Here is a 20962-nt window from a genome sequence, read left to right as displayed (position 1 = left end):
TTGTCCAATGACCTTTGTTCTTCCCATGCAACCAACAATACGTTACTTTTCTGTCTTCGGGTCCTCTACCAGCCCTGCTGCTCTACACTCATTTGTCCAATGACCTTTGTTCTTCCCATTCAACCAACAATATGTTACTTTTCTATCTTCGGTTCCTCTACCAGCTCTGCATCCTCTTGAATTTGTGTGGCCTCCCCGGCCCCCTCTTGTTCCAGAGAATTGATACGAAGAGGCTTGCATGCTGTATTGATCGGACACATTGTTGATCGTACTCTGTTTCTATTGAAAATTTGACTTTGCTGGAGCAACATAAGGTTTTTGCTCACTCCACTGCTGAGGTTGCCAATTTTGCTTTGGCCTGTCCGCCTTTTTCCTTGCATTGTACTTCTCTATTCCCCTCTATCTTCTTCTATCGGACTTGCAATACTCTTGCATTATGTCAAAGAGTTATTTTCCTGACTTTGGTCTTCGCCTGTCTAAGTATTCCCCGCACGGTCCCAGCTTTAGGCCCCCGATGACCGCATCAATCACTATGCTTTCTGCCACATGGGGCGCATTCTCCCTTGCTTTGACGAACCATCGCATGTACTCCTGCAAAGATTCTTTGTCTCCCTGCTTTATGTTGTGGAGATCTCCAAAAGTGAACCCTTGTGGCTGAAAGCCTTAAAATTTTTCAAACAACTTATCCCCAAGCTGGTCCTACAAAGAGATACTACCCTTTGGCAATGAGGCGTACCATTGCTGTGCCGAGCCGTTGAGTGCCATCACTAAAGCTTTGGCTCTAGTGGAATCATTACCTCCTCCCAAAGAGATTGCAGCATTATATCTCAACACGAAGTGTCTTGGGTCAGATTCCTCATCAAATTCCAGCATCGAAGCTAGCATTCTGAATCTTGGTGGCCACTCTGCGAATTCCAATTCGATTGTGAGCGGAGAAATTGCCCTCGGTTGATAATGAGGTCTGTGAATGTTCTCGTGCTGCACTGCGGTGTACGTTCCACCAACTCCTCGTAACCAGAATCACCTGATAAGTACCTTGTGCTTGGTGCTCATCGTTCTATGCCTGCAAAGAATTTATCTGCACTTGCAACAACCTCATCTTCTCATGCAGCTGTGCTATTCTTTGCCTTACAGTATCCTGCATTTTCTCCCTTCGTAATTGTTCTAGCACTTTCCTCTTCTTCACCACTTCTTTCAACATAGCCTAATATTTGAGTTTTTCTGCCTCAGGGCATGTACAATGGTTGTCGTCAGATCGTCTGTAAGGATTGCCATGTAGGTTCAGTGATGATGTGGAGTGAAATTAATACGAGAGAGAATGTTGCCGTTGTCTCGTGAGGTGACGGCACGAGCTGGTGGCCCGATGCAAAAAAGATGACTGAGCAGGCGTTGTATGCCTCGCCTGCAGCCAGCGACGGCCCAAGCGGATCTAGTGCGGCGGTGGGTGAAGCCTGACATTGAAAGAGGGAGAGATGGCGCAAACATTCTCTCTGTCCACTCAGGTCACCACCGCCATCATTCGCAAAGCTATTTTCCTATCTTTATGTGACATGGCTTACATTTACAGACATTAGCTGTCTAAACTGTTGAACGTGTTCTCAGGGTTACCTTGCTGTGGCGCTTTTGCCTTCGCTATCGCTGCCTCGGCCTGTGCTCTTGTCTGGGCATTGGATGTAGACTGTGCATCTCTGAACCTCTTTAGTAATCTTGCTTCGGTTCTCTTGAGAGCCGCTAAGTCTTCGTCTTCCACTCCTGCGTCCGTCAAGTCAACCTCAAACTGACCATCAGTGATGTCCTCAGCTTCAACTTCGTCTTCACTTTTTATCTTCGCACACACCTAGAACTTGGCATGATGTCCAAGGGGTTTGCTATTGTTGCCAATGGCTCATCAACAATATTATGTGGATTGGTAGGTTTTGCTTTCTTGTTCGGTGCCATTGCGGTTAAAGGAACGAAGCATAGTGGGCGTCAAAACTGTTGGGGTAGAAAACCGTCCTCGAAGTGGGGCTAACAAGTTTCCAAATGAAGGGAACGAGAAAGACAAGGAACTAAGAAATGACTTCAAGAGAGCTTAAAAAATCTCCCCCTTTGTCGGAACGTGTCCGTTTGCACTCCTCTTGGTCCCATTTTATAGGACCGTAATATTTACACTTTACAACACAACTCCCCACCTTTTACTCTGTGCGAAGCATATTCGAGGGTATTATAATAACATTACACCACTTTTGCCACACCCTTTACAACTTATTATTTTGCAGCTAAGCCCGTGTGCCAACCCCACTGAACTCATCCTCATCACTTCACTCCTGGCTCTAGCCGTGAAGGTTCTCCCGAAACTGTGTCGCCAGTTGACGACTTTGCCTCTTGCATCTTGCCCCTGTCCAGCTTGACGTGTGAGCCCTTCACTCAGAAAACGCACCACTTCACCTCTCACTTAGTTAATCGCAAGGTCCGGAAATGAGGGGGGTACGGAGCGGAGTTCTTTTCCCCAACACACGGCTTCGGCTTCATGAACTGTGTCATCACTGCAGTGTGAAGTCGGTGAGGCTAAAAAAATGATTTCACCGGCTTCACCTCCTCTTTGGTTCACGCTACTCCTCGTTTTGTGTTTGGCTTCACGTTGCATTTGAGAATAGTGCAGCACAATATCGATCCTTGTAGCAAGAAGTTGAAGTCGAAACCAAGCAGAGACCTGACAGTGCTTCACGTTTTATCACTTCAGCGCACCTAGCAGTCAAATTTACTTGCGGGCAGGAGACATCAACAAATAACAATTAATTAATTGACGGTTGAAAGAACCTGCGGGCGTGTTTGGCACGGCTCCACTCCGTAACTCCAGCGACTCCAGCAAAAAATCCAGCGAAACACGTCAACTCCAAAACTCCATGGAGCTGTAGTGCAATTGGGGCTGGAGTTTTGGAGCACCCCTTTTGCTGCTCCAAAACATCCTCTTTTGAACCTCCTCGTAGAGTTGGTGGGTAATTACCCACCACTACCACTGATTACACAAAAATAACGTTTCATTCTTTCTTTTTCTCCCTCGCGCCTCTGTTTTTTCTCCCTCGCATGACTAGTCCCGCCCACGCTTGTACCTACGCTGGCAGCTAGGGTTGCGCCGATCCTAGCCGCGCGGCCGTCGTAGCCCCTGCCGGCGACCGGAGACCCACCGTCCACCCCCGCTGCAGGCCGGCCGAGCCCCGCCGCCAGCCGCCCTAGGCCCGACGCCGGTTTCCTAGCCCCGCCCGGCCGCCTAGCTCCGCCTCCCGCCGCGTCTGGAAGAGGCCCGCCCCCGAAGCCCACCGCTGGCCGCAGCATCCCGCCGCCGAAGGCCCGACGCCGGACGTCGCGCCCCGCCGCCGGCCGCAGTGCCCCGCCGCCGAAGCCCCAACGCCGGCCGTCTCGCCCCACCGCCGAAGCCCACCACCGGCCGCAGCGCCCCACCGCCGGCGGTCGGAGCGCCCCGCCACCGAAGGCCGCCGCCGGTCGCAGCGCCCCACTGCTGGCCGCAGAGGCCCGCCACCGGGGTTGGAGAAGACCCCCCGCCCGTTCAAAGGTATGGATCCAATTAACTAGATTTTAATAGCAGTTAACATAGATACCTGAATTTTGCATCACTGTTCTGTGGTGTAAGAATATAACAACTAACGTGCATCAGTAAAGTTCAGATTTTGATGAAAGCAAGAACGGGAGAAAAACAAATTCACATTTGCCCACTGATCATAACTAGAAGTAAAAAAAAACTGTTGGTTTTGTACAGTCTTCCATTTAAAAATGTCATACTACTGTCAATAGGACAAACATTGCAGTGACAAGTACAAATAGGATCACTTCTTGGATATATGCAAACTGTCGGCTACTATAAGCCATGCAAAGCATGGATATATGCTTCTCATAGCTGTGGATTGAGATGTACCAAATTTGGATGGTTAAAGAACAACCATTTGAAGAGTAATTGTAACCAAATAATAAGTTGATGGATATAGACAATACCCTGGACATGGTTATGACTAATAAGAACTTCGAGGAAATTCGCACCAAAATTTATGATATGTTTCTATTCATTGTCAATTATTACAGAGAACACATATCAAAATTTAGCTGGCTCGGATTCGAGTCAACATGTTTTTATAAAAAAATGAAAAGCTAGATGTATTGTATATCTTCCCAAATGGGTTAAATCAGTACTTGGACTTGAAACAGCTACATTACCTCTAATCTCTTTTACTGTTTATCAATGACAATCCGATTGTAATGCAATTACTTGTAACAATTACCAAGAATGTGAGATTAGTAGGAATAAATTGATTTGTTAGGAATAAATTGATTTGTTAGGTAACGAGATCCGCCGACGGCCGCCTAAGTTCCGCCGTCTTCCACATCAGGAGGAGATCCCCCGCCGTCCCTGGCATCTCGAGGAGTTCCGCCGGCCACAAGGTATGGCAAAAACTTTTTTTTCATTAACTGAAATGCATCAGGAGGAGTACACCTTTGATTGTGCCTTTGAGGTTGATTGTAATTGAGTTAGCTGCCTTTGCTTCAAATCGATCTGATCAGAGAAGTATGTGTCAATCGATCTGAACAGCTTTAATGCAGCGTGGCAAGGATGGTTGTCACTGCATTAGCTTGATTCAGATCGATTCTTGGGTACATGGTGGATCAAAACCAACAGGGCATATACAAGAGCCCGACCTTGTGCAGAGACCATAAGGTCCACAATATGAGTCGATGTTCACTGATAACTGATAAATAAGGCTTGATATGTAGCTATCCTATCCTTTCTAGACCAGTAAATGTTGAACCCTGTAACTGAAACACTAGAAAAATAGACAAAAACTTCACTAGAGGTAATGGTGATCTCTGTCCCCTTCATGCTAGTCCAAGTGGTCATCAGTCTAGCTGTAATAATTGATAGCTTCAATCAGTCCAAGTTGGTTCAATGATATACTCGAGTGCTGTGTGTGTATGAAATTGATATACTCGAGTGCTGTGTGTGTATGAAATTGATATACTCTAGTGATGTGTGTGTATGAAATTGATATACTCGAGGCCTTCTAATATGAAATTTGTGAGTTCGATAGATGCCTAAAATTGATTGGAATTCGGAGAACACTCGAGTGATGTGTGTGTTGTTTGTCGAACAAGTTGAAAAAGGAAATCGGCCAAACACACACTTGAATGCACTTGGTTATGCTGAGGTTGAGAAAGGGTTCAAGGAAAGGACTGGAATTGTGGCTACCAAGGTTCATATCAAGAACAAATGGGACAAGTTGAAGGAAGATTTCAAGGCATGGAAGAAACTAATGCTAAGGCAAACAGGGACTGGTTGGGATCCTATAAAGAAGACTATTGCTATGGATGATGAATGGTGGAAAAAAGCTAGAGCTGTAAGTTGGTTCAAAAATTTTGCTATATTTTTTTCATATGTCAAACCTGTTGGTAATACTTATAATAATATTATGTGCTTATTTCAGGACATTCCGGGTTGTGGCAAGTTCAAAAAGAAGGGTCTTGAGAATGAAGATGAATTAGCCAAGTGTTTTGCTGACATTACTACTATTGGTATTGATCATTGGTCTCCTCATGTTGTGAATGTTGAAGCAACCGAAAATGTTGATGTGACACAAGATGAGGCAACCAATTTTGAGCCAGAAGGTGATGATTTCATTCCTGAAACACAAGAGGAGGATATTGGTATTTCTCCTTCACCTGCGAGTGGCAAGAGACTGGCAAGGCCTGTTGACAGGAGTAGTAAAAAAGCGAAGTCTGGAAATGCACTCCTAATTCAAGAAGCAGTAACAAGTATGGCAAGTTCAGCCAATGAATATATTTTGAAGAGACATGGAAAATATTCTATTAATGAAGTGATGGAGGTTGTGATTGCTTGTGGGGCCGGCTATGATAGCAATGAACATTACATGGCGTCTAAACTGTTTGTGAAGAAGGAGCAAAGGGAGATGTTCATGACCTTGCCTACTAATGAGATTAGGTTCAATTGGCTTAGGAGGAAGTACAATGATAAATATAAAAAGTAGAAATTGGCTTAGTGAGAGTGATGTCATTTGTGTATGCTACTATTTTATTTTTGTCGCATGTGTGGTACATTTTATTTTATTGCATTTTATTTATGTATGATAGTTGTATCCTACATTTCATTTATGTCAATGTTCACAGATGTCTTCAAGTGAGTCTGATGGTGGATATTTTTTTAAAATGGTTGAGAGCTGTGGTAAGCTAGCACAAAGTTATCATGACTCATATATGGATAAGGCACCGCCGAGATTTATGTTTTCACAACAAAGTGGAATGGGATGGTTGATGGAGACAGTAAACACTCCAGGGGAGTGCCATCGAATGCTTCGGATGAATGAGGTTATTTTTCAGGATCTTCATGATGTGTTGGTTGAGAGGTACGGATTAAAACCATCGAAGCACGTGAATACTTATGAAATGTTGGCCATTTTCCTATTCACATGTGGTGGGTGTGAGTCAAATAGAAGAGGACAAAATAAGTTCAAACACTCAGGTGAAACTATTAGTACAAAATTTCATGAAGTTCTAAATTGTGTGGTTGCCATGGCACAATATTTCTTGAGACCAACAGATCCTAATTTTCGCAATGTGCACAAGAGGATTAGGAATGACAAGAGAGCATACCCACACTTTAAGGATTGCATTGGTGCACTTGATGGAACCCATATTCGTGTGTATTTATCACCTGAAGAACAAGTGAGATATATTGGTAAGACTGGAATTGCAACTCAAAATGTGCTTGCCATTTGTGATTTTGATATGTGCTTCACCTATGTGGCTGCGGGTCAACCGTGTTCTTTGCATGACACTAGTGTATTGTACCATGCATTGGAAGCAGATGTAAATGTCTTCCCACATCCTCCTCAAGGTAAAGATTTTTCCTTATGTTCCTTTTCATATTTGTATGCACAAACTTATCTTATTTACATATGTGTAGGCAAGTACTATGTTGTAGACGCGGGCTATCCTAATCGTCCAGGGTATCTGGCTCCATACAAGGGTGAAAGGTACCACTTACCCGAGTGGCATCGAGGCATGAAACCAAATACTCCAAAAGAGAAGTTCAACCATATACACTCATCTTTTCGTAATGTTATTAAGCGGTCATTTGGAGTATTAAAAATAAAATGGCAAATCCTTTACAAGATGCCTGGTTATTCAATGGTCACACAAAAGAAGATTGTTGCTGCTACTATGGTTCTACACAATTTCATACGTGAACATGCTAGCGTTGATGTGGACTTTGCTAATTTTGATAGAGATCCTACCTACATGCCTACTATTCCGGAAAGATACAACAAGTATGCCGTGTCTCAACATGCCTCCGATAGATCAACTTCGGAATCAAGCTTTGTGACTATGGACACTTTTCGTGATAGTATGGCTACATCAATTGCCCTAACATGGAATTAGTGCAATGATTATTATAACGACCTTATTTTGGAACTATGAATTTATTTCGAAATTTTAAATTTTTTAACATGTAATTTATTATTATTTTGGACTTCAATGCATGTACTTTCATTTTATATTTGTGATAAGTAGTTCAAGTCGAACCAGGGGCAAGAAAGGCAATCTACCCTCAAACTCCTCTTTTCTGGAGCTAGGGACACCCTCGCAGCCAAACACCCTCACCAGACAGCTCCAACTCCACCCAGAGCTGGCTCCACCCAGAGTTGGAGTCATGCCAAACAGGGCCATAATACATAGTTATTTTTGGGTTTTTCATATATTCTCGTTGCATTTAATTAATGACATTATATTAAAAACACTGTCTATATTTAAAAAAATAAAAAGATGTAGATCTCATCTTCCCGTTACTGCACCCCCTTTTGATCCAGGATCCTGGTGAAGCTCAAGCACCAAGGTGTGCAGACGCTAGACAATCAGTATGAGAATGAAATTGTTGACGCCAGATTTCGTCACCAGTGAAATCGGCGCCAAGAGGGAATGGGAAAGTACAGTTGGAGATCGGTTGGTTGGCGCTACAGTCCAAGATCGGCCAGATGCTACAGTACGGGATCGGCCAATGACTTCTGCTTCGCTTAACCCTTGGGGTTCGGATCGGACACGCCTGATTCCCGAATCGGTTACCCTTTGCCGATAAGGAATCGGCCGATTAGGGGGCTGGAATAATTGGGCCAGTATGGGCTTGGAAAGGATCAGAAGGATGAAGAGGAAATCAGCCCATGAAGTGTATAATAACCAACCTAGTACGAATTGTGCTTGTAAATATTCGTTTTCTATTTGAATTAGGGATAGAGTTCTAGTCAGTTAAGGAGTCATCTGTATGGGGCTATAAATAGCTACCTTTGTAAATCTGTAATCATCAACAAATCAATACAACCAACTACTATTTCCTCGTACTTACTTTCAAGCAGGCGACTTTGCCAAATACTTTCTCCTTTTTCACGAGTTCGTACGGGTTGGCAGGGCTGCATCAACTTGATCTCCGGCCGATCTTGTAAGTTCCGTTTACCGAGTAAATTCTAAGCTTTAACTTCGGGCGCATCGCTGTCGTTTCGTTTAGATTTATTCACTAGTTATCGATATTTACTAGAATCATAGGTTTTACCTATTTTTCTAGTTTTATCACCAGTTATCCAGCTAGGAATCGGCAGTTTCGACTTTCTTTATATTCTGCTATTTAATTCACTTATTTTACATATAGCCGATTAGATCTGTTCCTAGTGTTGTTACTATAGCATTGTGTCGGTTACTCCAATAGTTTCTTGTCTACACGGCTACAGTGATCGGCTGCTTTATAGCCGATTTCTTTATTACGGCAAATCGGCTGATTCGCTGATAAGCTTTCTCGAGTTCGGAAGTTTAGCCGATCGTGACTTCCGGACCTGACACGTATTCTTCCTTGCCAATCAACAGGTCAGATTGGCTGGCACGCCGCGCGAACCGCACCAGGGCAATCACCCGAACAGGAGTTAAGCAGATTCTCCCGGGTCGTGTGTCAGACGCTGGGGATTCGGTTGACCGATTTCTAGCGCCAACACACTTTTGGCACGCCCGGTGGGACCAATACAACCGCCGCCATGTCGAAAGCTGCTGAAGTCTCCGAAGATAACGTCATCGAAGTGACGGAAGCAGATCTGAAGGACGACCAGAAGGAAGAACTGGAGAAGCATACGGCACAGTTCTGGAAGGCTTGCCTGCAGTCTTTCAGTCGCTCCAGAAGCGGGGAGACTATCAAAAAGTCTCCGTTTCCAACTCCCCGCCAGATCACAATCTCTGAGGACTCGGACAAGATGGCCGATATGGTCCAACAGTCCGTTTATCACGCCTTCATTGATCAATCCCCGGTGCTTGCAAATACGGTGTACAATGTCGTTGTCAACTCCTTCGCTAGTGGGGTACCTCAAGGATACAGGGGACCGGCATATACTCAGCCGATTCCACCGAACAAGGCTTATTTGAATTCGGTTTCTCAGCCAATCCAATTTTCTGCTGGGGGTACAGGTGCTTCATCATCATCGGTTCCTATGGGGTATGGTGGCACACAACACTTTCAGCCACACCCCGTCCAGCTGTCCTCTGCGCCGTTCCCTCTAGTTAGCCCATCACCTTGGGGGGCACCATCAGCTACGACCGTTCAGGATCAATCGGCCGGTCAGGGAAGTCCCCAATTCCAGGCATCTTTCCAAGCGGCCACTCGACCAACCATGCCGCCGTACCAGCCTGTTGCACCAGAGATGAGCAAAACAGCAGAGCTCATACTGTATGATGAAACGAGTGGCTCATTCAAACAGCCGACCCTAAATGCACAACCGGCTTTCACTCAGATGCTACCTACTTTCACTCAGCATCAGGCTATTCCACCTTCGGTATATCAGCACGTGCCAATACCTCAGCCGACGGTTCACCAGCAACAGCCGGATTGGTCGGCACGTATTGCAGAAGTGATTCAGGAACAATTCAGCTTGAAACCGAAGATACAAACTTACACCTATAGGACACCATACCCTTCTACATACGATCTACTACCGTTTCCCCATCGGTATAAAGTTCCTGACTTCACCAAGTTCTCGGGGATGGATGACACTTCAACTGTGGAGCACGTGAATAGATTTATCATCCAATGTGGAGAAGCGGCCACACAAGATGCTCTACGAGTGCGGCTATTCTCATCATCCTTGTCCGGATCAGCCTTCCAGTGGTTCACGACTTTACCGCCGAATTCGATTATTACATGGGCCGATTTGGAAAGACAGTTTCATAAATACTTCTACGCCGAGGTACATGAGATGAAGCTGTCCTATTTGACCAGCCTCAAGCAGAGAAGCGACGAGCCGATATCCTCATATGTACAGAGGTTTCGGGAAATCAGGAACAAGTGCTATTCTCTGGCTCTAAACGACGCGCAGCTGGCCGATATAGCCTTTCAAGGCCTCCTGCCCCACATCAAAGAAAAATACGCCTCACAGGAGTTCGAAAGTTTAAGCCAAATCGTCCACCGATTGTCTGGACAGGAGGTACGTTCTTTCGATCCACGGAGGAACTTCCAGAAGAAGGTGGCGTTCCTGGAAGAGGTGGAAGCCGAAGAAGATGTTGAGGTCGGTCTTGCGGAGTGGGTCAAAGGGAAGAAGCCAATATCATGCCCGTTCGGCAAAAAGGAGCCAGAAGCGTTCGGTTTTGACACGACGAAGGCCGATAAAATCTTCGACCTTCTCCTCCAAGAAGGACAGATCAAGCTCTCGCCATATCATACAATACCTTCTGCCGAACAACTAAAAAAGATGAAATATTGCAAGTGGCACAACGCTACGTCCCATGATACTAATGAGTGCAAAATCTTCAGGCAGCAGATACAGTCGGCCATTGAGCAGGGCAGACTTAAATTTGAAGTGCCAACAAAATCAGCCAAGCCGATGAAGATCGACCAGCACCCCTTCCCCACCAACATGGTTGATACGGGGAAGAACTCACTCCAAACAAAGGTGCTGACGTCCGAATCGGCTAAAAAGAGTGGTGCCGTAGACCCCAGAAATCAAGCAACGACCGAGGACGTCAAGGGGAAGCGGCGGATGGAGGACGACGATGGCGAATCTGAAGAGCCACGCATTACTTCCCAGTTCTTGCTCCAGAAATATCAGCGTCAACATGAACGCTCCAGATCCCGGAAGGAAGCGATGCGGCGGCACGAAGATCATTAGAGGTGCCCGTTCTTCATCCACTGTTGGGAAAGCAACCTCAGACTACCTTCGGCTGATAATTGCCCAGAATGCAACGGCCCGTATCGTGGCAATCGGCCGTTCAACAGATCTCGCTCCAGAGACGGAAGACCAGAACCGATCAGCAGGAACTGGCACGACCAAGACGACCAGCGCCCTCCCGTGCGTGATCGGCTGGGGGGCAGAAGTGACCGATATGACCGGTCAGAAGATAGACGCCGTGACAGACCGGGGGGCAAGTTTGATCGACACGACCGGCCAGAAAACAGGGCCAACGTTCACAGTCGGCTTGAAGAGATGGCCGACGCTCGGGTGACAGACGAGAACCCTTTAGGACACGAACCGGAGTGGGAACGCGCCAAGTCAGGAGCCAAGCCAATAAACCCCAGGTGGTGTCCCGATGGATTGACCAAATCTCAAAAACGAAGGATCCAACGTCTCCGCCAATGGGAACAGCAGGAAGAGGAACAACAGAGCACGACGGACAAGAAGGAAGGCAGGCCTCGGGTATGGCACCCCAAAAGAAACGATAGAGGGGGCGACGAATCGGCGGGTGATGAATCGGCAGCCGATATCGGCATGGTTTTCATACTGCCGATGGAATTCATGACTCCTGCCGATCGACAGGATATGTCGGCGATAGAAGAGCAGATGGCGCAGTTGGCTTTGGAGCCAATGATAGCCACGTTCGAGAAGCCCGAGGATGACAAACGACAACACCTGAAAGCATTTTTCCTCAAAGGGCATGTCAACAGTTGCCCCCTCACCAGATTAATGGTAGATGGAGGAGCTGCAGTCAATATCATGCCATATGTCGTGCTCCGGAAGCTTGGAAAGAGTAATGATGACTTGACCAAGACAGACATGATGCTCAAAGACTTCGATGGCAACGTGTCTCCCGCTCGCGGCGCCCTCTGCGTTGACCTCACCATCGGCAGTAAGACCCTTCCCACTACCTTCTTTATTATTAATGGCAAGGGATCCTACAACATGCTACTCAGCCGGGACTGGATACACGCAAATTGCTGCATCCCGTCAACAATGCATCAATGTCTTGTACAATGGGTCGGCTACAACATCGAGGTAGTCAACGCCGATTCGGCATACAGCATCGCGGCAGCCGACACGCAGCAGTGGAGCTGTGAAACCGTCAAGTGCATATCCGGCAGAGTATGGGATACTGATTTCCTGAAGGTGACCGATTTTGGCCTACAGCCGATCCGAGCAGTCAGCTCCGAAGACTCAGAATAAATGGATCAGTTCGCCCGAGAAGATGGGAAGCTAGGGCACGGGTTCACGTCGGCCGATTCATTAGAGATGATAGACTTAGGTGATGGTACCAAACCAAGGCCGACTTATATTAGTGCAAATTTAGACCCAGAATACAAATGTAAATTGACAAACTTGTTAAGAGAATTTAAGGATTGTTTTGCTTGGGAGTATCATGAGATGCCCGGTTTAGATCGATCTATTATTGAACATCGGCTACCCATAAAACCAGGGTATCGGCCGTATCAACAGCCTGCACGGCGCTGCAATCCTAAAATTCTACCAGACATAAAAGCCGAAATAACTCAGCTAATCGAAGCAAAATTTATTCGGCAATGCCATTATGCCGAATGGATCTCCAACATTGTACCAGTGTACAAAAAGAACGGAAAGTTACGCGTGTGCGTTGATTTCAGGAATCTTAATCAGGCCACACCGATGGACGGATACCCCATGCCGACGGCCGATGTGCTGATAGACGCTGCCGCGGGACACAAGATTATTAGCTTCATGGACGGAAATGCTGGGTACAATCAAATACTTATGGCCGAAAAGGACATACCCAAAACGGCCTTCAGATGCCCGGGCCACCTTGGTTTATTCGAGTGGGTGGTGATGACTTTTGGCTTGAAGAACGCCGGCGCCATGTATCAGAGAGCCATGAATTACATATTTCACAAACTCATCGGCATTCTGGTAGAAATCTACATCGACGACGTCGTGGTTAAGTCCAAAGGACACGAAGAGCATCTGGCCAATTTACGAAGAGTGCTAGAGTGCACCAAGAAACATGGGCTGAAGATGAACCCCAATAAATGTGCCTTCAGTGTATCCGCCGGACAGTTCTTAGGATTCATGGTGCACGAGCGGGGAATAGAAATTAATCGGAAGACCATAGTGGCTATCAACAAAGTCGTGGCCCCGCAGAATAAAACTGAATTGCAGTCTTTAATCGGCAAGGTGAATTTCATCAGAAGATTCATATCTAATCTGTCTGGGCGGATTCAGGCGTTCACACCACTGTTGAAGTTGAAGCCTGACCAGGAGTTCATATGGGGGGAGGAGCAACGCAAAGCATTGGAAGATATCAAGCAGTACTTGGTCTCACCACCGGTATTGGTTCCTCCTCAAACTGGCAAGCCATTTAAACTATACTTATCAGCCGATGAAAAGGCTATTGGGTCGGCTCTAGTCCAGGAATTTGAAGGAAAGGAACGAGTGATTTATTATGTCAGTAGAAGACTTCTGGACGCTGAAACAAGATATCCTCCGGTGGAGCGGTTGTGCCTATGTCTTTACTTCTCATGCACCAAACTCAGGCACTATTTACTGTCGGCAGAATGCGTGGTCGTATGCAAAGACGACGTAGTAAAATACATGCTATCACTGCCGATCTTGAAAGGACGAATCGGCAAATGGATCTTAGCTTTGTCAGAGTTTGACCTGCAGTATGAATCGGCAAAAGCCGTCAAGGGTCAGGTCATGGCCGATTTTGTCGCCCAACACTGCGGACCCGAGATTACCCTCGTAGAGCCGGTGCCTTGGACTTTATACTTTGATGGGTCGTCATGTGGGGTTGGATCAGGAATCGGCATTGTTCTCATATCGCCTCGAGGGGCAAGCTATGATTTTTCTCTGCCGATAGAAGCCACCGCCACTAACAATCAAGCGGAGTACCGAGCTGTATTGAAGGGCTTACAACTACTAAGAGAAGTCAAGGCCGATTCTGTCGAAGTCTTCGGGGATTCCATGCTTATTGTGGATCAATTAACCAGGAGGTCCGAATGCAAGGATGATGTATTAAGAATTTATTATGAAGATTGCCTACAGCTCTTAAAAGAATTTAAATCGGCAGTAATCGAGCACATCCCAAGGGACCACAACGAGGATGCCAACAAGCTCGCCCAGCACGCATCTGGATATCGGCCAATTCTAGGTGCTATGGCTCTGGAACTCGCGGCCAATGACTGGCGGAAAGAAATTGCCGACTACTTGAAAGATCCGTCTAAGAAGGTGGAACGACGAGTGCGTTTTCATGCTACTAAGTACGTACTGCTCGAAGACGACCTGTTCTACCGAATGATTGACGGCGTCCTACTCAAATGCCTGGGAACAGAGGAGGCCAAGACTCTAATGGGAGAAATCCATGAATGGGTATGTGGAGCACACCAATCGGCCCATAAGATGAAATGGATGATATGGAATAATGGGTATTACTGGCCAACGATCCTCGAAGATTGTTTCAAATATTATAAGGGATGCTAGGATTATCAGAAATTTGGGAATGTCCAACGTGCACCCGCATCGGCCATGAATCCCATTATCAAACCATGGCCATTCAGAGGATGGGGAATAGACCTTATCGGCCAAATTTACCCACCATCAAGCAAGGGGCACAAATTTATTCTGGTGGCTACCGATTACTTTACCAAATGGGTGGAAGCAATCCCATTAAGAGCCGTAACATCGGCTATCATGGCCGACTTCGTAAGGGATCATATCGTCTACCGATTCGGCATTCCCCAGACTATTACAACCGATCAGGGAACAATGTTCACATCGGGGGAATTTGAAGAATTTACAGCCGATATGGGGATCAAATTGTTAAACTCCTCTCCGTACTACGCCCAGGCCAATGGCCAGGCCGAATCTTCCAACAAAGGGATAATCAAGTTAATCAAAAGAAAAATAGAGGAGCAGCCGAAGAAATGGCACCTATGTTTAACCGAAGCCCTATGGGCGTACAGGATGGCTTGTCATGGGGCCACCAAGTTATCCCCTTATCAATTGGTGTACGGTCACGATGCAGTACTACCATGGGAATCAAGGGCGGGATCAAGGCGCATTTCGCTCCAAGACCAGCTAACAGCCAATGACTATTCGTCACTCATGAAAAGGGAACTTGATGACTTGGCTGGCCAGCGATTGAGAGCTTTGATAAGCATTGAGGAAAACAAAAAAGAAAGTAGCCAGGTGGTACGATAAGAAGGTTAGAGTTAAACAATTCTTCCCTGGGGACTTGGTTTGGAAGTTAGTGTTGCCGATTGGGTCGAAAGATCCTAAATTCGGAAAATGGTCTCCTACATGGGAAGGGCCGTATAAAATCGGCAGATGTGCTCCAGGAAATGCTTATATTTTGGAAACAATCGAGGGAGAAGAGTTTACTAGGGCTCTGAACGGAAGGTACTTGAAAAGATACTACCCTAGTATATGGGTCGGAGCATAAAGGAGTAGCCACAATACAATGCCCCAAAAAACATGTAATCGTCCAAATCGGCCGATGTATTCATTCGGTACGGACGGTGGGTTACACGGCCGACAAGGTACAAGTCGCCCTTAGAACAAAAATAATAATTAACCATCCTTCTTCTTGCGCTCTCTCTCAGCCCGGCCTAATTCTATCATGAGACGGATGTACTCTTCATCCATCTCTTTCATTGGAGCCTCGCCGCTCTTTTTCTTACGCTCTCTCTCCGCCTGACCTAACTCTATCATACGACGAATGTACTCTTCTTCTGTCTCTTTCATCGAAGCCTCCGCTTCGACTTGACGGGGGAGAGGGTGGCTCCGATCCATGGCCGGGCGCGAAGTTCCTGCCGCCGCATCTTCAAGGATGACCCGTGGAGGAAGCGGATGACTTCTGTCGGCTTGAGGTCGTCGGCGGGTGTTGTCAGTCAAAAACTCCAAGACCCGACGGGCATCCGCGGAAACATGGTCTTGAAGTTCGTCACGATGAGCCCTGATGAAATCCTTATCCTCTGACGACAACGGGTCATCAGAGTGCATAAGCTCGATGGCGTGTTCGAGCTCGGGGCTAAGACGCCGTGGCTGAAAGAAATAAAGATTAAAAAGGGTGGTCCTCTTCCAAAGGATTAAAAAGAAAAGAGAATCAAGGCCAGGGCTTCACCTGGTTGACAGAGGAAGAGGAAGACGACGAAGACATGACAGAAAGTCGCGCCGGTGAGAACGAGTTGAGAAAATAAAGCCGAAGTCAAACTGGTACTCTCAGAAGGGGGAGTCTAGGCCGGCATTTATAAGAGAAAGAGGCGTGGATATTTGGTAAGGGTGCGTCCCATCGGAAGTAAAAGGGACAATAAATAAAAGAGGCGTCGCGAAGGATGGTCAAAGCAGTTATTAAAGGTTCATACAAAATAGTCAGTGCCTTTACAGATTACCCAGAAGGGTATCGATAGCCGCAATCTCCCGACGCCGGATCTGATCGGCAGAGTCCAAGACCCGTTGGTCTTCATCCGCCGATCCGGGGACTTCTGACGCGCTACGGTGGAGCTTCAGGGCTTCATGGGCCAAGTGCTGCCTCTCCTGTTTTAAATCGGCAATGACAGAGGGGAGCTCTTGGAGTCTTTTCTCTTCAGCACTTATTGCCTTGGTTACCTGCTCCATCTCCTTGGCGAGCTCTGCCCTTCGGCGTTTGAGGCGGTCTATCTCGCCGACGATCCCTGGGCGGGAATCCTCCAGAAAGTGAATGCGTTGGTGTACCTCTTGAGCCTGACGTTTGTACGCGTCCTCTTCTTCACGGGTCTTGGCCAACTTGGCGCGATCGGCCATGTGACGAAGGGCTCTAAAGACTGGGATCCTCATGGACTCGATGAATGCAGCCGGCGCCAAGGCTTCCTCCGCTTCTTCTGGCACTCGTCCGCTGATGTCACCGAAAAGCTGTCGAATCGGTGAGGCATCTTCTACTAATAGGTCGATGTCTCTCTGAAGAAGGGATCGGATGCTAGTAAGCTTGGCTCGGACGTCGTCAGGGATGGAGCTCAAGGCGACCTGGCGAGAAGCGACTTCTTCGTCGTCAGAAAGGGCGACCGCGAAAGAGAAGAGGCTGTTGTCAGGGGTGTCCTGTTCCTGAAAATAATAAAGAAGAAAAAATAAATCGGCTGACGGTGATAGCAAATCGGCTAAATAAAGCTGAGAGATGTCTTACCGCTTTGAATCGAATCTCTTCAAGTTGCATTCGGGAAGCCGTCGTCCCCTCCTCAGGGGCTGGTACCATAGGTTCATCAGAAGAGGAAGACTCCACGATGATCGGCGCTGTGCTTGGACCAGCTTCCCGAGAGGGGACTAGTGGTTGAGAAGCGCTTGGCGTGCCGATGACCTGTGTCAGGAGGTTGAGTAAGCATATTATTCAAATACTAGGGGAGTCGGTGAAATAATGTTGTACCTCAACGGATGGAAGCGGGGGCACGTCGGTGACCGATTGGGTTGTTGCCGATTGTTGTGTGTCCATGGGAGTACTCTGTGCAGTCTGAGATAAGAAGGATTAATATCGAAACGACACTCGGAAGGATTAAACATAAGTTTACCTGAATGGCCTCTAACAACGCGGCCGAAGTCTCTGCCGATACAAGCATGGGAGGATCCGCCGATTCTATACAGGCTCGGACTCGGCGGCTGGTCTTCTTGGTGACTCTCTTCTGTGCTTGTTTCGATCGGCCAGCAATCACGTCCACGGACGGAGCGTCATAGCCGATGAGAGGGTAGGCGGTGTATGGATGATGATCCTCTATTAGCCGTCCACTCCGGCTGTGTGTTGGGGGGACACGATTCTCAGACTGAAGAAATGAAGCAAAGTGTTAGTATTCGACTACGTTGAAAAAAGAGTAAAAATCGGCTAAGGAAAATACCTCGGCATTCGGGTCAATGTTGGCTGGATCCAGGAGATTGCAGTATGCCGATGCCGAGTTGCGGAAGAGGAATTGTTTCCATTCGGCCCACCAAAGTTTGAATGGCTGGACAGCGAAGGGGGATACTATCCAGTTGTTCAGATCAATAGTGGTGGAGTCCGGGATCCGGTCTCGTACCCGACTGTAGTCCAGACCTGTGGTGAGCCCATCTCTGAACTTGACTCGGCCAGCGAAATATACTTGAATCGGCAGGTGACCCATGACGAGTTGGCGTGCTGCAGCAGAGGGATTGTAGAACTCGTACGTGGGGGCATCTTTCCCCGAAAAGAAGTTGGCCGGCAGGATTCCTGGCTTGATTAGCTCATCGGTGAGTTCTTCGTCGAATCGGCCAGTGGTCGAGTCGAAGCAGGTTGGAAGTTCAAAGATTGGGTCATCCCGCTGATAAGGAAACCAGACAATTGCATCTTCATTAAAGCCGTTGTAAAAGCATCGGAAGTACTCGGCCACTTTTGTAGCAGAGTACAAGCAACCCGGGAAGGCAGACGCCGCTTCACCAAAAGATGTGCATCGGCGACGAGCAGTAGGATCTTCTGCCGATTCAATGTTGGGGAACATCATGTGGTCCACCCTCTGCTGAGTGATCTTGCTCATATAGAGGTTCAACCATAAATTGATGAACCACCAGGGGCCACCTGGATTTCCAATCGGCTCCCCCTTGGATAGTTTGATGCCGATTTGGTGGAGCATGTGGTACGCCGCCCCTAGCAAGTGTTTCCCAAGGGGAACAGGGGTTCCTACCGATAGCGCTTCGGCTAAAGCCTGGGTGTTGGTTGATGGGCCGGCTGCTCTTCCGCAAAAGAAATGTTTTTCTAACCACATCATCAAAAAGGCCGTGTGCTCCCTATTCTCAACAGACCCGGCTCTTTTGTTGCATCTGATGAATCCTTTCCACCCGCCGATTCCTCTTGTGTCCAGCCGATGTGATGTCGCGGCTAAGAGGCGGAAAGGTGTGTCCGGGGAGGAAATGTCAAGGCCGGTCAACAGAACCACATCGGCCAGTGTGGGAGTCATAGGTCCATGCCCAAACAAGAAAGCATTGAGGGCATCAGACCAAAAATAAGAGGCCGCTATCACCAACGGTTCATTTCGCTCCATCTGGGACAAAGACAGGTTGATGCACTGGTCGATTTTGAGCTCGTCCCATAGGACCCTCTTCGGCTCGGCTATCCGTTGGTACCACTCCCTCCAACCTGGGGTTTCATTCGGCCAGGACCTAAAGGTGCCCAACCAGTGATCCAGGTCCATGGTGGATTGTTTGAAGGGGATTCTGTGGGTTTCTAAATTGATGAGCTCTATTGGATCTGGGTTCCCCATGGGTCCGAGACAGATAAGGCCAGGATTTCCCGTAAGATGGATGGTAATGCGATGTCTAACCGCCTAAAAAGGAAAGGGGGGTGCAAAAGTAAGAAACAGATCTAAAGTAAATGCATTGCCGATAAAGGGAGGATTCGGTAATAACCTCTGGAATGAAGTTCCTAGTAGTCGGCGTTGCCGCTGATGCAGCTGCGGAGGAGGAGGCCGCTATGGGGATCGCCATTGGGATCTCCGATGAAGCTCCTTCTTCTGACGACGGAGCAACCGCTGTCGCCACTACCGCCGGAGGCGCCATTTCCGGAGCATCGCGCGCTAGAGAGCTGCCTGAAGGGGCCGCCATTGGAGGGGAAAAGAAGAAGCAACAGGAAGATGGCGCTAGGAAGCTTCAGAGCTAAGGGAAAGTGCTGAGGGAAGAAGAAGGTGCGCGCGCTAAGGAAGAAGGACGTGAGCTTGAAGGTGAAGTGCGGGGTGAACTGTTATTTAAAGGGCGCCTAAGGAGGGGTAAAAATGGAATTTTTACCGCGCCGGCGTTTCTAGTTTTTCGGGAGTAGTGGTTGTCGTGGGCGCCCGTTTCGAAAAGATTGCAATCATCAGGTTGAAGACCGCGAAACGGAAGGATATTTTCATTGCGGCTGTTTCGGAAGGGAAGTTGAAAAGAATTTCGAAGTAAAAGACTATGTTTTACTCCGAAACTGGGGGGCATGTGTTGACGCCAGATTTCGTCACCAGTGAAATCGGCGCCAAGAGGGAATGGGAAAGTACAGATGGAGATCGGTTGGTTGGCGCTACAGTCCAAGATCGGCCAGATGCTACAGTAGGGGATCGGCCGATGACTTCTGCTTCGCTTAACCCTTGGGGTTCGGATCGGACACGTCTGATTCCCGAATCGGTTACCCTTTGCCGATAAGGAATCGGCCGATTAGGGGGCTGGAATAATTGGGCCGGTATGGGCTTGGAAAGGATTAGAAGGATGAAGAGGAAATCAGCCCATGAAGTGTATAATAACCAACCTAGTACGAATCGTGCTTGTAAATATTCGTTTTCTATTTGAATTAGGGATAGAGTTCTAGTCAGTTAAGGAGTCATCTGTACGGGGCTATAAATAGCTACCTTTGTAAATCTGTAATCATCAACAAATCAATACAACCAACTACTATTTCCTCGTACTTACTTTCAAGCAGGCGACTTCGCCAAATACTTTCTCCTTTTTCACGAGTTCGTACGGGTTGGCAGGGCTGCATCAACTTGATCTCCGGCCGATCTTGTAAGTTCCGTTTACCGAGTAAATTCTAAGCTTTAACTTCGGGCACATCGCTGTCGTTTCGTTTAGATTTATTCACTAGTTATCGATATTTACTAGAATCATAGGTTTTACCTGTTTTTCTAGTTTTATCACCAGTTACCCAGCTAGGAATCGGCAGTTTCGGCTTTCTTTATATTTTGCTATTTAATTCACTTATTTTA

At 47.3% G+C, this 20962-nt stretch overlaps 1 protein-coding gene across 1 annotated transcript; it reads left to right on the top strand.

Moving 5' to 3' along the window:
* Positions 1-5078: 5078 nt before the first annotated feature.
* Positions 5079-6125, top strand: LOC101779577 (L10-interacting MYB domain-containing protein-like). The gene is made up of 3 exons (XM_004962574.3): positions 5079-5292; positions 5368-5384; positions 5472-6125. The coding sequence occupies exons 1-3, from the start codon at positions 5079-5081 to the stop codon at positions 6030-6032; spliced, it is 792 nt and encodes a 263-aa protein (XP_004962631.1). The 3' UTR covers positions 6033-6125.
* Positions 6126-20962: the final 14837 nt, after the last annotated feature.

Source organism: Setaria italica, chromosome III (genome assembly GCF_000263155.2).
Source record: "Setaria italica strain Yugu1 chromosome III, Setaria_italica_v2.0, whole genome shotgun sequence".
In the NCBI taxonomy this organism is placed as follows: domain Eukaryota; kingdom Viridiplantae; phylum Streptophyta; class Magnoliopsida; order Poales; family Poaceae; genus Setaria; species Setaria italica.
This window is presented reverse-complemented; position numbering and strand designations above follow the sequence as displayed.